The 17,223-nt window shown below is 41.8% G+C and overlaps 1 protein-coding gene across 7 annotated transcripts in view; it reads right to left on the reverse strand.

The window, feature by feature from the left end:
- The window catches only part of Pde11 (Phosphodiesterase 11), a 580,189-nt gene that overhangs the window by 52,799 nt on the left and 510,167 nt on the right, over positions 1-17,223 (reverse strand). For all 7 annotated transcript variants that reach the window (XM_070099914.1, XM_070099915.1, XM_070099912.1 and 4 more), the window contains one exon: positions 9,442-9,677. In XM_070099914.1, coding sequence (XP_069956015.1) covers positions 9,442-9,677 — 236 coding nt within the window. The remainder of the gene's footprint in view (positions 1-9,441; positions 9,678-17,223) is intronic.

Here is a 17,223-nt window from a genome sequence, read left to right on the forward strand (position 1 = left end):
TTTTTCTATTGAATGAGTACAAGAAACCACCCATTTACTGACTTCAACTATCCAATACAGTGGTCAGAATTTAGCAATTTTGCCAATTTCACACAAATTTCAAAATATGCCAATTTCCAAATAGGGTCCAGAATAAGCAAGAAAGACATTCCTGCACTAAAATAACATTTCCTCTGTTCGTTAGTCACATCCCCAGGCCTCTCTTATATTTCTTTGGCTTTCCACTTTCAATTTTTATTCTTACAAAAAATAGAAGATTTACTGTTATGCAGACTGCTGCATTAGTGTAGAAATGGTATAAATAATATCAGTGCACTTGTGAAAGAATATTAGATTGGCCTGATTTGTTTACTTTTGAACTTTGGTAAAAATTGAACATTTCTGCTACTTTGAGCTCAATTTCAAGGTACTTTTCATTGTAAAACCAGTCAAAATCATCTCAATTTCTGTAATATGTTTTCCATTCTATAAAATGAGACCAAGAAAACTAGAATACAACAATAAATACCATACGAAAATACAGTGCAAAGTCGCTGTTTTATTCCAAAAACATAAGAACATAAGAACGAAGGAACACTGCAGCAGGCCTACTGGTCCATGCGAGGCAGGTTCAAGTCTCCTACCGGCTTAAGCCAATGCACCCAACCTAGTCAGGTCAGGTCACATTGACTTAAGGGAGGAACACGGCAACTGACCTGGTAGCACAAGCTATCAGGTCCAACTCACACCCACCCACATCCACTCATGTATTTATCCAACCTATTTTTAAAGCTACACAAGGTTATGGCCTCTATAACTGTACTTGGGAGTTTGTTCCACTCATCCACAACTCTATTACCAAACCAGTACTTTCCTATATCCTTCCTGAATCTGAATTTTTCCAACTTAAAACCATTGCTGCGAGTCCTGTCTAGGCTAGATATTTTCAGCACACTATTTACATCCCCTTTATTTATTCCTGTCTTCCATTTATACACCTCAATCATATCCCCCCTAATTCTACGTCTTTCTAGAGAGTGAAGATTCAGGGCCCTTAGTCTATCCTCATAGGGAAGGTTTCTGATACATGGGATCAACTTTGTCATCCTCCTTTGTACATTTTCCAGAGCATTTATATCCATTCTGTAATACGGTGACCAAAACTGTGCAGCATAATCTAAATGAGGCCTAACCAAGGATGTATAGAGTTGAAGAACAACCTGAGGACTCCTATTATTTATGCTTCTTGATATGAAGCCAAGGATTCTATTAGCTTTATTGCGAACACTTATGCACTGTTGTCTTGGTTTCAGATTACTGCTAACCAGAACTCCTAAATCTTTTTCGCAATACGTAATATTAAGATCTACATTATTTAGTTTATATGTGGCATGGTTATTGTCCTGTCCAACATTTAGAACTTTGCATTTGTCTATATTAAACTGCATCTGCCACTTCTCCGACCACTGCATCAGTCTATTCAAATCTTCCTGGAGTGCTTTAATGTCCTCGTCAGAATGACTTCGACGGCCTATTTTGGTGTCATCGGCAAACTTGCTGATGTCGCTCTTTATGCCCTCATCTATGTCGTTTATGTAGATTGTGAACAGCAGGGGGCCCAACACTGACCCCTGTGGAACACCGCTCGTGACGCTTCCCCACTCTGATTTCTCCCCATTTATGCAAACTCTCTGCTGCCTATTTGTCAACCATGCCTCTATCCAGGAAAAAATTTCTCCTCCTATTCCATGTGCCTTAATTTTCCTCAATAGTCTCTGATGTGGGACCCTGTCAAAAGCCTTACTGAAGTCCATATACACAATATCATATTCATTACCATGATCTACCTCCTCAAATACCTTAGTGAAAAAAGTTAATAAATTCGTAAGGCAGGAACGCCCCTTTGTAAAACCATGCTGAGATTCGTTGATTAATTTATGCTTTTCAAGGTGGCTACGAACTGCCTCGGCACTTATTGACTCCATAAATTTTCCCACTATGGAGGTTAGGCTTATTGGTCTATAGTTCGAAGCTAAGGACCTGTCACCTGCTTTGAAAATAGGTATCACATTTGCTATTTTCCACTTATCTGGCACCATGCCAGTTTGTAGTGATATATTGAAAAGATTAGCTAAAGGTTTGCTAAGCTCCTCTTTACATTCCTTTAGAACCCTTGCATACAGTTCATCAGGGCCTGGGGATTTGTTAGGTTTTAATTTATCTATTTGCCTAAGGACCATGTCACTTGTGACCCTAATCGTGCACAGTTTATTATCGTCCTGTTCTACATAATTTATCATTTCTGGAATATCGCTGGTATCCTCCTGTGTAAAAACTGAGAGGAAGTATGTGTTAAAAATTCTACACATTTCCTTATCACTGTCAGTGAGCTGACCCGAGGAACTTTTGAGTGGGCCTATCTTGTCCCTGATCTTACTTCTGTATACCTGAAAGAATTCTTTTGGGTTAGTCTTCGATTCTCTTCCAACTTTAACCTCATAATCTCTTTTTGCTTTTCTAATTCCCTTTTTCATTTCTCTCTTTAACTGAATATATTGATTTCTTAATTGCCCCTCTCCTCTTTTGATTTGCCTATATATTCCTCTCTTTTGACCAATCAGATATTTTAATCTATTGTTCATCCATTTAGGATCATTTTTGTTTGATCTGATTTCCCTATTTGGAACATAATTTGACTGAGCAGCTAGAACTATGCCCTGGAAAGCGTCATATTGGCAACCATCACCACCTACCTGACCCTTAGTCAGGTCATTCCAGTTCAGCCCACCTAAGTAATTTTTCAGTCCTATGAAATCAGCCAAGCGAAAGTCAGGGATGGAGACTTGATTGCCATTATTAGGGGGAATTCCATGATATATTAAAACTGAGTGATTTGTGATCACTTTCCCCAAGCTCATCATTAACCTCAAGATTATTAATTAGTGTTTCCCTACTGGCAAGAACCAGGTCAAGGAGGTTATTTCCCCTAGTTGGCTCTGTCACAAACTGTTTTAAAAAACAATCCTGGATTGTATCAAGAAAGTCACCTGACTCTAAATTTCCTGTCAAATTGCTCCAGTCAATCTGTCTATAGTTGAAATCTCCCATTAGCACAACATTTTCGTATGTAGATGCCTTACGAATTTCGTCCCATAGAAGTTTACTGCACTCCCTATCATGATTTGGGGCCCTGTAAATCACACCCAAAATTAGTTTTTCTCGGCCATCGAGAAGCTGTAACCAAACAGATTCAGTGGCCGACGCTTCTAATTTTATATCTTGTCTAACACAACAGTTTAAATTGTCTCTGACAAACATCGCTACTCCACCACCCTTCATGTTGACCCTGTCAGTGTGGAATAATTTATAGCCTTGTATGTGACATTCAGAGGGCATCTCTCTATCTTTCAGATTGAGCCAGGTCTCTGTTATAGCAATAATATCTATGTTTCCTGCACTTGCAATTAATCTTAGCTCATCTATCTTATTTCTTACACTCCTGCTATTAGTATAATAGACCTTAAGGGAGCTAGTCCCTTGCTGCCCTCTGCTGTCTCCCTTTGTTTGCTGACCTGATCTATTGCCTTTATTTATAACTTCATGCTGAATGCCTTTTATACATTTACTGTTTCTAACCCTAGTATTGCAACCTGCTTGTTTCCCACACACACCCATACCTCTATCTTCTATCAGTTTAAAATCATAGGCATTTCACCAATGGCCTTCTCAATTGAGTTTGCAAGTGCTACTACCCCAGCCCCAGAGAGATGTACCCCATCCCTTGCATACATATCATGTTTGCCATAAAAGTTGTTCCAGTTGTCAATGAATGGGATTGCAAGTTCCTTGCAGTATCTGTCTAGCCAGCAATTTACACCAATTGCCCTAGACAACCATTCGTTTCCTACTCCCCTTCTAGGCAATATGCTACATATGATTGGGACCCCTCCCTTAGACTTAATGAAATCCATAGCTGACCTGTACTTATCTAGCAGCTCTTCTCTCCTACCCTTCCCAATATCATTTCCACCAGCACTGAGACAGATAATGGGCTTGTTCCCATTACCTGACATGATATTATCCAGCCTGTTAACTGTCCCCAACACCAACTCCAGGGAAGCACACTCTATCTCTCATCTTCTTATTCCTATTACAAAAAGCACGGTCAATATATCTTACCTGAGAGTCACCAACCACAAGAATGCGCTTACCTCTGTTAGCAGGGGCAGTAGTACCCTTACTTTCACTGGCCACTGAAGTACATTCATCCTGAAGAACAGAGAAGCGATTTCCTACCTTCAGATCTTCACTCTTAGCTTTCCTTATTCTGATTCTCCTCCCATTACTGGTTACCACTCGCCACTTGTAGCAGGTGCTGGACTGCACCTCACTGCTGGTAGCCGTTGCTACCTCCCCACCTACAGCCTCCTCACAGCGAGAGACAGACTGCACCTCACTGCTAGAAGCCTCATTCCCCACAACTCCAGCCACCTCACACTCTCTCCCAGACCCATTTAGGTGGTCAAAGTTTTTTTTTCTCATTATGCACTGTGTGCTGCAGGATTTTTTTTATACTGCGCACACTGACCACATAGACCCATTCTTTCGTATGTATGCCTACCAGCTTTCTCCCACTAGATTTGAGGGCGCTAGAATTTAGGCGTACTAGTACGTCATAAACCATGGGTCGTAAGCCGTACTAGAATGACCGAAACCCTCAAAGGGTTAATAATAAATATTTAATGACCCAATTACTTTATGTGAATGTACTGCAAACTGCCCACTACTTTTATGTTCCACTGTTTTCAAGTTTTAGTGTTGTTCCAGCAAGGATTCCACTAAAAGAACTGTTTAGGGAATCTGATCAATCCACAATATTTTCTTTGCATTATCACTAGGAATGGTTATACTTTACCAACTTTTCAAGTTCGTGGATATGCATTACAAAAGAACTTTCATCGAATATCTGTACAATTTTACTGATTATGTGTAAGCTGCAACAATATCAGTTCTTCTGTTTATAAATAATCTATGTGAGTTATTCAAAACTAAAGTATATATCTAATCACATAGATTCACAAAAAATCAAAGCTTAAAGCTCTTTTGATATAATACTTACCTCTATCTTCCCTATTACAGTCCTCAACATGCCAAAGAAGTGTAGAATTGCAATTATATTCAAATATTTCTGGTAAATTGTAGTGTATTGTACAGAAAATTAGCTAAGGCAAGTGTATTTTACCAGCCCTCTTCTAAACAAACATGTGAGTAATGGCAGCAGCCATGGCCTGAATCAGAAATTCATACAAGTACCTCTCAAGCGACCTACAGATTTATGTTACAAGTTATTTGCTCCTGTAAAATGTGAATGAATGAAGCAAGACTGCATTATGATTGTGCATATCTAACATTTACAGTAAATGTAGATTAGCAGCTCTTATATTGTATGCTAAAGTCAACAAAATAAATTTCACTACTGGGGAGAAATTGAATCTTTTTCTCGTGTTTCTTTTCAGGGGGGAGCCTTGATGCTGGTAATGGGATTTTCATTCAAGGAATTAAAACTACCATTCCCTTGCTTGGATTAAACTTGATTACCTTCCATTTCCCAGGTCATCTATGATCATAAAAGGTTTAGTACGTGCCATATACAGCCTCTCCTCACTTAATGACGGAGTTCCTTTCCTAAGACCACGTTGGTAAATGAATTCATTGCTAAGTGAGGAGCATACTATAATGGTAGTGGGTTTGTGTCAACCATCTTTGATATTGTTTTGATGTCAGTTTTGCACCATTTATAACATTTCTGGAATACAGTGAATCCTGCCGTTCGGCAGCCAAGACTTTCATGAAATCCGACTTTCGGCAAGTTTTTTCGGCAAAATTTAGCCTCGTGGTTCGTGATTGGACTCGTGATTCGGCGACCTTCTGGGAGGCGTCTGCTCGTCAGAGTGCACACAAAGCCAGTCTCCAGTACTATTCACACTCACTGTGCCATTGTTTACCAGCATGTGACCATCACCCCACGGGTTTATACAACACATTTCATAATAATTCATTGTTTTTTGCGCTTGCAACTGCTAAATAAGCCACCATGGGCCCAAAGAAAGCTCCTAGTGCCAGCCCTTTGGTAAAGGTGAGAAACATGATAGAATTTAAGAAAAAACTCTTAGCACAGTACTAAAGTAGAGGAGGAAGAGAGAGGGGAGAATGTGCCTTCTGCAGTGATTCAGTGATTCTACAATATGTATGATACTAAAGCAGCAGGTATCAATAAAGGCTGTAGCTCCAGCCAGCAATAAAGTGTAGAATTAACAGTGTAGCAAGTAAGTTAAGTGAGTAAGTGATAGAAAAAAACATGAGAGTAACTCTCCAATGTTGTTGGATGTGTATAGGACCACTGAACATACACTGCCCTACTATCTTCCACCACTCTAAACCTCTGCCAACATCTTCATCAAACTAACTAATTAAACTAACATCTCCTCCAAGGTAAGTGTAAATATAAAAGTGTAAGTATAAAAGTAAATATAAGTGTAAATATAAAAGGACATCAATGGAAATATGTCACTCTTGAATATTTTGGGTTATCCTGGGTACTTTACACATATGCTGCTATGTATGATTTATTTATTTATTTATTTATTTATTATTAATTTGAACATGATACAGTGAAGTACAAAGGAATACAGTTATTACAGTGCAACATGCCAAAGCCCCTTGTATGCAGAGCATTATGGGCAGGCTTAAAATTAACTTAAGATTAACTAAGCAATGATATATTCAGTGGTAAAAACATTATTGTAAACAGATAACAATTTAGCACAAATGAGTATTACAAAGACAGGTCATATGGTCATTTACTGTGTTGCTGAGCATTCAGTAGAATGAAGTATTCTGTTAGGTAATGTAATTAAAAAAAAAGTTTGATTGGGTCTCAGGTTAGACATTTATGAGATACAATAATGAGAAACATTTACGAGATACAATTTATGAGATACAATTATTCAGTATTTATTTAGTTGCGGGCGAGTAAGTAATTTTTAAGAAGAGACTTGAATTTATAAATAGACAGTGTTTCTTTTATATTCACAGGTAATGAATTCCAGATTTTAGGGCTTTTTATGTGCAGTGAGTTTTTGCATAGCGTGAGATGGACTCGAGGAACATCAAAAAGTGATCTGTGCCTTGTGTTATGGTCATGTGTTCTGTTGAGGTTGGTAAGGAGACGTTTGAGGGGAGGGTTTACATCAGAGTTAAGTGTTCTATGAATGTAGTAGGTGCAGTAATAAGTATGGATGTTTTGTATGGAGAGTAGGTTTAGAGTTTTGAATATTGGTGGAGTGTGCTGCCTGTAATCTATGTAACTGTATTTGTGTATACCTGAATAAACTTACTTACAGTGGAACCTCAAATATTGAACTTTCTTCAGCCCAGAAGGCTGTTCGAGTGCCTTTACCGAATGAATTTACTCCCATCAGGAATAATGTAAATTAGATTAGTCCATTTCAGACCCTCAAAAATACACTTATAAAAGCACTTACAAAAATACACTTACATAATTGGTTGTGTTGGGAGCAGTTTGATTTTTGAGGTTCCACTGTATTTATAAATTAAAATGTAAATATTTCTTATTTATAAATAAAAATATAAATATTTCTTATTTATAAATTACATACATTGTTTAAGTGTGATGGTGATCAAAGCCTCCACTGCCACCAACAAGGCTTCTCTCAGTGGAGGCCCTTAAACCCAACAACATCACTTTACACCATTTACTCCTCTCATACATTATGACATATTTTATTCATTCTATAGTATATATCATGTTTCTATGATAGATAAATAAGCCGTAGAGATGATATTAGCGTCATATTGAAGCATAATAAACTCGCCTTCCTCTTGCCTCCTACCTACCTCCTACACCAACAAGAATCAATAAAGGTTAAGTGTGATGTTAAATGTTCATTTATCCATCTTATTAGTGCTTCATATTTATTTGTCATTGTTTTCTGTATGTAAATCTATATTTAATCTTTAAAAAAATTATTTTTTGTTAATACTTTTGGCTGTCTGAAGCTGATTAACCCTTTGAGGGTTTTCGTCGTACTAGTACGTCTTACGCGTAGGGGTTTTTGACGTACTAGTACTCATAAATTCTAGCGGCCTCAAATCTAGTGGGAGAAAGCTGGTAGGCCTTCATATGAAAGAATGGGTCTATGTGGTCAGTGTGCACAGTCTAAAAAAAATCCTGCAGCACACAGTGCATAATGAGAAAAAAAAACTTTGACCATTTTTTTTAATAAATCAGCGACTTTGCAGTGTATTTTCGTATGGTATTTATTGTTGTATTCTAGTTTTCTTGGTCTCATTTTATAGAATGGAAGACATATTACAGAAATTGAGATGATTTTGACTGGTTTTGCAAAGAAAGGTGCCTTGAAATTGAGCTCAAAGTAGCAGAAATGTTCGATTTTTACCAAACTTCAAAAGTAAACAAATCGTGCCAAGCGTGCAATACAAGTCAACTGGTGAGTCTAATATTCTTTCACAAGTGTACCAATAATATTTATACCATTTTTTACACTAATGCAGTAGTCTGCATAACAGTAAATCTTATATTTTTTGTGAAAATAAAAATTCAAAGTGGAAAGCAAAAGAATATAAGAGGGGCCTTGAGACGTGACTAATGACTAGAGGAAATGTCATTCTAGTGCCAGGAATGTCTTTCTTGTTTATTCTGGACCCTATTCGGAAATTGGCATCTTTTGAAATTTGTGTGAAATTGGCAAAATTGCTAAATTCTGACCACTGTACTGGATAGTTGAATTTCATAAATGAGTGGTTTCTTGCACCCATTCGATAGAAAAAATGGAGTTCTAGCGAAATATTCATGTTTTTTGTCGACTAGTACAGTGAAATTGGCCGAAAATGGGGCTCAAAGTGGGCAAAATCGCCGATGCGTTAACATCGCCGAGACTGCTAACTTTGCGAGAGCATAATTCCGTAAGTTTTCTATCAAATTTCAAACTTTTGGTGTCTTTATGATCGGGAAAAGATTCTCTATCTTTTCATAAGAGAAAATAATTTTTTTTTTTTTAAATTTGGCCGACCCTGAGAACAAGTTTCGGAGAGGGCCTGTCAACCCTCAAAGGGTTAATTAGGTTTCCATTATTTCTTATGGGGGAAAATAGATTCGCCAATCGTGAATTTCGCCAGTCGGCAGACTCACTGGAACAGATTAATCACGAAACTCGGGGGTCCACTGTATTTTTAAATGTTTATACAGTAGTGTACTATATACTGAAATAAACAGGATAGAGGAAATCAGCTCTATACATTATTTAGGTATGAATACTGGTTATAGAGCCCATCATAAGTCCAAGTCGTCAGTAAACGAGTACGTCACTAAGTGAGGAGAGGCTGTATTTATTAATAATAACAAAAAAAAATAATACTCACATGTCTGTGTTGTGAATACCCATACCACAAAAGATGGCGAATGCTTCAAGGAAGTTTTCATCATTTCGAGTGAAAGGAAGATTATCAAACTTGTTGATTAGTTGCACAACACCGACAGTTTTCCCTGCAGTGTTTTTAATTGGCATACACAGAACAGATCGGTGACGGAATCCTGTGTTCTCATCCACTGAGGGATCAAATTTGGCATCTTGATACGCATCGGCGATGCATACAGTCTGTTGAGAAAAGTAATGTATATAGAATAGTGTGTCAATAATTTTCAAAACAATAAGGTAATAAACTGTAATGATAAATCCAGTTACAATGAAATAAGGTTAAATGAGCAAATAATGCTTTTTGTATACCCTTAAGGTAAGGCATAATATTATTATAATCAAAACTAAGCACTAAACCCACCAAGGCCATATAGCACTGCAAGGTAAGGCACAAATTAAGTGCTTTTATTCATCATAATAAAGATGAAATGATATTTCTGTAAATAATAGTGTGCCAAATGTTCTAATATTTTAAAAAGGCTATCTTTTTTTTTTTTCTCAATACCGTACTACAGTGGACCCCCGACTTATGATGTTAATCCGTTCCAGAGAGCATATCGTAAGACGAAATTATCGTAAGTCGAATTAATTTTCCCCATAAGAAATAATGGAAATCAAATTAATCCGTTCAAGACACCCAAAAGTATGACAAAACAATTTTTTACCACATGATATATACATTTTTCTACACACAAAAAGAAGGATACATGCACAATATATATTGTGCATGTGCTAGTGTACTAAGTGAAGAATAAATGACACTTACCTTAATTGAAGATGTAGTGATGAGTGATGAGACACTGTTTGTGGCCTGAGAGTGCTTTTTCCTCCTGAGTAATGTAGATCCTGTTTGGCATTTTCTTCCAGAACAGGTCTTACCACACTGTGTATGTCACTATGATTCTTAAATCTCTCAAACAAACCTTTGCTGGCCTTAAATTCACCAATATGAGTACTAATTCCAGGGATTTTCTCCTGTTCACCTGGGTGTTAGTCGGCTGGTGTGGGTCGTATCCTGGGGGACAAGATTTAGGACCCCAATGGAAATAAGTTAGACAGTCCTCGATGACACACTGACTTTCTTGGGTTATCCTGGGTGGCTAACCCTCTGGGCTTAATTATTTTCTCGGTATTCTCGATAAGCCACACCAACAAGTCTCTCCACATCTTTGAGTAGTACAGCTGACCATGGTGCAGCAGCAGCAGCAGCTGACAGTGGTACAGCAGCAGCAGCAGGTGATGGTGCTACAGCAGCAGCTGACCATGGTGCAGCAGCAGCTGACCATGGTACGATAATATTTCGATAGTATTTCTCACCCTTTTTACCACAGGGTTGGCACTAGAAGCTTTCTTTGGGCCCATGGTGGCTTATTTAGCAGTTACAAGCACTAAAAACACTGGAATAATATGTATGCATGCAACCGTCCACCCCAGCTTGTAAATGTCACACTAGCTCAGCTGAGGCGCTTAGGCCAGACAGACCAAACAGCCACGTTCGGGATGAATGATGTAAGTCAAGCTTTTCAATAGGTCGGGGTCAAATTTTTATGCTGACAAGCATTGTAAGTTGGTTTTATCGTAGGTTGAGGCCATTGTAAGTTGGGGGTCCATTGTAATTGCTTTTTAATCCAGTATATTTAAGTTACATGAAATGGCATTTGATGAATAAAACATGATTTTTTTTAACAGAATTAAGTCATGTCCAGAGAAAGATTCTTGGATATACAGTGGACCCCCGCCTTACGATCAGCTCCCAACTTGAACAATTATGTAAGTGTATTTTTGTAAGTGCTTTTGTACGTGTATTTTTGGGGGTCTGAAATGGACTAATCTAATTTGCAATATTCCTTATGGGAACAAATTCATTCGGTAATGGCACCCGCACAGACTTCTGGAATGAATTAATATCCTAAGTCGGGGGTCCACTGTACTGGGAGAAACATACCTGGAAGGTGTTATGGGGATTAACGCCCCCATGGCCCAGCCCATGACCAGCTCTCGCTATATAGGCCCAGTGCAGATTTTCCTTCCCCCCCCCAAAAAAAAAAGAAAAAAAAAAAACTGGAGGCCAGTTTCAAAAACAGTGATCTAGAAACCCCATTTACATTCGTATAATTTTCATTTTAGTATTTTGTCCTAGAGTCTTATTTAAATTATTCTAAGATGAGCTGTGACACATTGGCTTATTATATTGCCACCTTTAATTAAGACTAATCATATTAACAGTCCTAAAATGGTTTCCAGTTCTTTACTGATATTTGTTCATGTTAAACCTTCATAACCATCTTATGCCAGCCATTATTCAACAGAATTGTATCAAATGCTTTAAGTTATATCAGATGTTCTAAGTTATATCAAATGTTCTAAGTTATATCAAATGTTCTAAGTTATATTAAATACTCTAAGCTATATCAAATGCTCTAAGTTATATCAAATGCTCTAAGTTATATCAAATGCTCTAAGTTATATCAAATGCTCTAAGTTATATCAAATGTTCCAAGTTACATTAAATGCACTAAATTATATCAAATGCTCAAGGCATATCAAATGTTCTAAGTTATATCACATGCTGGCTTTAGACAACACACCAGACACTCGTTAACTATGATTCTTGCCACTCTGTGCAGAGTTTACCATCCCTGTGCTGTTTATCATCCCTATGCTGTTTACCATCCTTGTGCTGTTTATCATCCCTGTGCTGTTTACCATCCTTGTGCTGTTTACCATCCTTGTGCTGTTTACCATCATTGTGCTGTTTACCATCCCTGTGCTGATTACCATTTCTGTGCTGTTTAACATCCCTGTGCTGTTCTTCTTCTTCTTCTGTTGGGTTTCAGGGCCACTGACAGCATACGCCATATCAAACCCGGCCGTCCAGTGCTAGGAGAGGGGATATCGACCAAAGTGGAAGAATGTCTTGACTAATAACTATGTATCATATGTCTCTGATACGCCCTGAGGCCAGCAGGAAGGAGCAGGTACAGGCCAATATCTCCTGATGGTCCAGAGGGCGAAACCCCTCCCCACTGAGGACAGGTAGAGTGAAAGTGTGCACCCCAAGTGTGCGCAAGGCTGCACAGAGAGTAGTCCATGCAGAGTGATAACGTGGGCACCACAGCAGGAAGTGTTCCACCATCTCAGGCTGTGAGGGACACCACGGACAGTACGGAGAGTCCATCATCCGAAGGCAGTACAGATGAGCCACCAGTCGCGAGTGCCCTACTTGAAGGCAAGTCAGTGCAACGTCCACCGAATGGTTGGGATGGCGAGCCCATGGGCAGGGGCCATTAAAGTTTGGACAGAGCCCAACACTGAAGAAGAGAGGGAGTGTGCAAGGCCCTCTTGCCACTGATGATGGATTCCCTTCCAAACAGCCCTTGTGAAATCACTGTGGCCCAGGGCAAGAGGGGTAACAGTAGGAAGTGTGTGTGCGAGGGAGGCTGCCCGATCTGCCACTTCATTGCCCCAGATTCCAACATGGGCGGGTACCCACTGAAGGGAGATGCTCCAACCTGGGCTCTGCAAGAAGCGCAGGAGGAGAGATTGTGTCCGACAAACGAGGACATGCAGTGATCGTGGATGGGCAGAGCACAAAAGTGCCAGGGAAGATTGGGAATCAGAGAAGAGAACCAATGGTTGTGGCAGAATGTGATCTAGGACAAAAGCCAGAGCCTGGTGAATGGCGAAGAGCTCCCCTGCCAGAACAGAATGAGCAGGGTCTAACCGCCACATTTGACACAGGGAGAGATTAGCAAAGAAGGCCGCAGATGATGCAGAAGGAGGGGAGGGCCGTGCCGAGCCATCCGTGTAGACAGAAAATGAAGAGCCATATGTAACAGAGCGAAACTCTTCAAATAGAAATGCAACTAACTGAGGGGGTTCCCTGTTCATGTAGTGCCAATCCAGGTGAATGTATCGTGTCAGGTCCAGCCAGGGGGGTGCCGGAGAGTGGAGAGGGGAGGGAGTCATCACAAGTGCAGGAAGTGTAAGGCAGGTCAGGGAATGCTGGGCCCTGGCTACAAAGGAAGGCTAAACCAAATGTGGGGGGACAGAGGCTGTCTCCCACATCTGTCAAGAGAGGCAACAGGGGTGAGTACAAGGCAGAGAGGCAATATGATGGAGTCGTAAACAGTTCCTCGCTGTCCTCACCGATGAGAGAGGGACTATCCCTGACTCTACCTCCAAGGCTGCGATAGGGGTGAAGGGGTGATATGCCCCCAGCATATTATGGATGGCTGAATTCTGGAGAATGTCTAAGTGATGAAGAGAGGAGGAAGAAGCCGAGCCATACACCTCACTCACATAAGTGAGCTTGCTGCGAACCATAGCTGTATAGAACTTATGAGAAGGTCTCAATCCGAACCCCACTTGGTGCCAGAGATCCAGCGCATAAGTGCAATGCGATGTGCACACGAGAGGTGGAGGGCCGCTATGTGTTTCTTCCACGTCAAGAATGGTGCATCTAAGGTGACTCCCAACTAATGATGAGAGGAGACCAAAGGGATTGGCATCTGGTTCAATGAGACTGATGGAAGAGTGGGGAGTCGGCATCTAGTAAAGCATAAGAGCTTGGACTTAGTGTCACTAACCTCCAAACCCCAGGTGGTGGCCCATGATGTTATGCATTGCAGGGCACCCTGAAGTGTTTCCTGTGCTGTCAGTAAAGCCGGGGCACTGCACATAAGGGCCACATCATCCGCACATACCAGGGTATGCACTCCCTGGATGGAAGGGAGATCCGACAATAAGACAGAGAAAAGGAGTGGGCTAAGAACAGATCCCTGGGGCACTCCCCGGTATACAGAATGGGGTGAGGACAAAGCACCACCCACTGCTACACGAAAGGCCCTCCCTTGCAAAAAGTTGCGCATCCAGCAGAGGGGAGCTCTTGTCAGCTCCATGCGGGCCAGCTTGAAAACAATTGCTGTGTGTGATGCAGAGTCAAATGCTCTGTGTAGGTCCAAAAATGCAGCCAAAAGGAACTCCCAGCATTCAAATGAAGTGTGCACAAGCTGTGTAAATTGAAGCAAAGGGTCGAGGGTGGACCGACCTTCTTGGGAGCCACTCTGGTTATCAGGCAGGAGGCCATGTTCCTCAGTCCACCAAGAGAGATGAGTAGCTACCAGTCGTTCCAGCATCTTACCCAAGCAGGGCAGTAGAGCAATGGGCTGGTAAGAGCTCAGTTGGGTATCATCCTTGCCCAGCTTTAGAATCGGAATCAGAAGAGAGTGCTTCCACATATCAGGGAAGACACCTGTATACCAGCTGGTACTGAAAACCTCCAGCATAGCTTCTGTACAGGAGGGAGGTAGATGTAGTAAAAATTAATAAGGTAAGTTGTCCTCCCCTGGAGAAGAGCAGGAAGAAAGTTGGGAAAGTGCCCGCTGCAGTTCATGGGAGCTAAAGGGAGATGCCAGCACCTGGCAGTGAACCTCGGGTATGGCAGGTGGCAAAGGGTCCCATTTGATCACCTTAGAGAGTAGAGGAGGAGGAGAAGAAAATCTGGAGAGAGTTCCAGGGGACTGAAGAAATCTGCAAATGTCTCAGCCTTGTCTTGGGGTAAGAGTGGAGTCGCTCCTTCCCCCAGGAGGAGAAAAGTACTTACAGAACATCATCCCAACATGGAGTGGAAAAAACCCCATGCCTGACTGGCAGAGGTGTGAAAAGAAAGAGAAAAAACAGAATAAAGCCCAGGATGCACGTTTTGCTTGGAGGAGGGTTCGCCGACAAAGAGCGTCTGCCCTTCGGTAAACCAACTGCTGAGTCTGAGAGGGTTGGCACTGCCACCATGCTCGTGCTGTCCGACGCACCTTCACTGCTTGGAGGCACTCATCATTCCACCATGGAACCCGGGGGCGTGAACGGGAGAAGCTCCCGGAGAGACAGAATGAACGCGAGCCTGCCTCAAGCATGGCCCCTTGAAGAGACACGACAGCCTCATCCAGCAAGGAGTCCCGAGGCAGGCTGTAATCAGCAAGGGTCCGATTATAGTTTGTCTAACCATCCTGGGTGATTTTCCACTGTGAACGAACTGCCATCACTGGCACTGCTAAGGCTTCATTTGTAGAAGTAAGGACTGGAAGATGGTCACTTCCCATGAAGGGGCCTACAGTAGCTGTAGTAAAATATCCACACCCAAGAATGAGGTCCAGGGTAGAAACTCGCCCAGTATAAGGATCCACTCTAGTCTCCAAACCTGGTGGTGTGAGCAACGAAAGGTGAGATGCGAGGAGGGTTTGGAACAGGGTCCTACCTGTGGGATTCACCGATCCCAAAGAAATGAATGGCTCCCAGAACTGGTGCCTTGCGTTAAAGTCTCCTATCACAAGCGTAGAACCACGGAGTTGTCCAAAGTAATAGGTAAATTCACTCTGTGTAACCGACCTGCCCGGATTATAGATCAGGACTATGTTGCACCACTGAGTGCCCAAGGCAACTCTCACAGCCAGAGTTTCCAACACTCCACTCTCATAGGTTTGGAGAGAGAGGGTCTTACTCTGGAGCTGGTTGCGTACAAGAAGAGCTAGGCCACCTCCGCTCCCTGCAAGGCGATCCCTATGGTAAACAGTGAAACCAGGCATCTGAAGAGAATGTCGAGGGCATAACCATGTCTCAGAGAGACCCACCACCAGTGGCTGTACCTCAGCCAGATACCTCTGAAGGTCCGGAAGCTTCCCCAATACAGAACGTGCATTCCAATGAAGAAAAACAGAGGGGTGAGAAAGGTTCACGTGTGTGAACTAAGCACCCCAATAAGGCGAGGGAGAACTGAGAGACATGCAGTCACAAAAGAGGTGCCTTGGAAGTAAGAATGTAGCACCTCCTCCACCAGGAGGAGGATAGGATGAAGGAATAAAGCCCAGGCAGGCGAGAGTGAAAAAGCGGGACCTTCAGACATGAAAGGTCCTGGAGTGGAGACAGGCCGAGGCTGTGGTTGAGGAGAATTGGGGGGAGGGGAGTTGGCTGCGAGACGAGAGGCTCGGGGTCAGGTATGATGTCCATCTGAACTGGGTGGGGCTCTGAGCAACGATTTGATTTGGGAACTGTACCACCTCGACGGGAGGACATGTGTTGTGGATGAGGGGGGGGCATGTGCAATAACTTCCTCAATGGAAGCCGAGTCCGAGGACACCCTGAGTTGTTAGGTAACACACATATGCAACAGTGAGAATGGCTGGATTTGAGAGGGACCTGGCCTTCCAACGACAACATTCTTACCTCTACTAGTGGCCTACATCTCACCTCCTGGCAGTATATAGGCTCCATCCTGTCACTTCAACTCCATATTGTTTCAGACTATGGAACAATACTCTTCTCCAGACTGAGGGACTGACCACCTCAAAACTTCAAGGGTGATGGACTGATTACATCGTCTTCAAGTATCTTCTGCTTCTATCAACTTTTCTGTACTCGACTGAAGAAGCCTACTGTGTAGGCGAAACGTTTCGAAATAAAGATACCTAACTGTTGCATATGTGTCTTACCTAACAACCTGTCGGAATTTTATACCATTTTAATGTTCACACCCTGAGTTGATGTTGCCCCGGGGGTGGGGAATCCTCTAAAGGGAAAGAGAGGTCCGCAAGAGCCCCAAACCGATTTGTAACAGGGATATTAGCCCTCAAAGCAGCGGAGTACAGGTGCCATGTTGGTGTTGGGGAGACTCCCTTAGTGGGGGGCACTGGAGGCGAAGGAGGCAGGGACTGACGGACTGTGACTGGCTTTA

Source organism: Cherax quadricarinatus, chromosome 70 (genome assembly GCF_038502225.1).
Source record: "Cherax quadricarinatus isolate ZL_2023a chromosome 70, ASM3850222v1, whole genome shotgun sequence".
Classification (NCBI taxonomy): Eukaryota; Metazoa; Arthropoda; class Malacostraca; order Decapoda; family Parastacidae; genus Cherax; species Cherax quadricarinatus.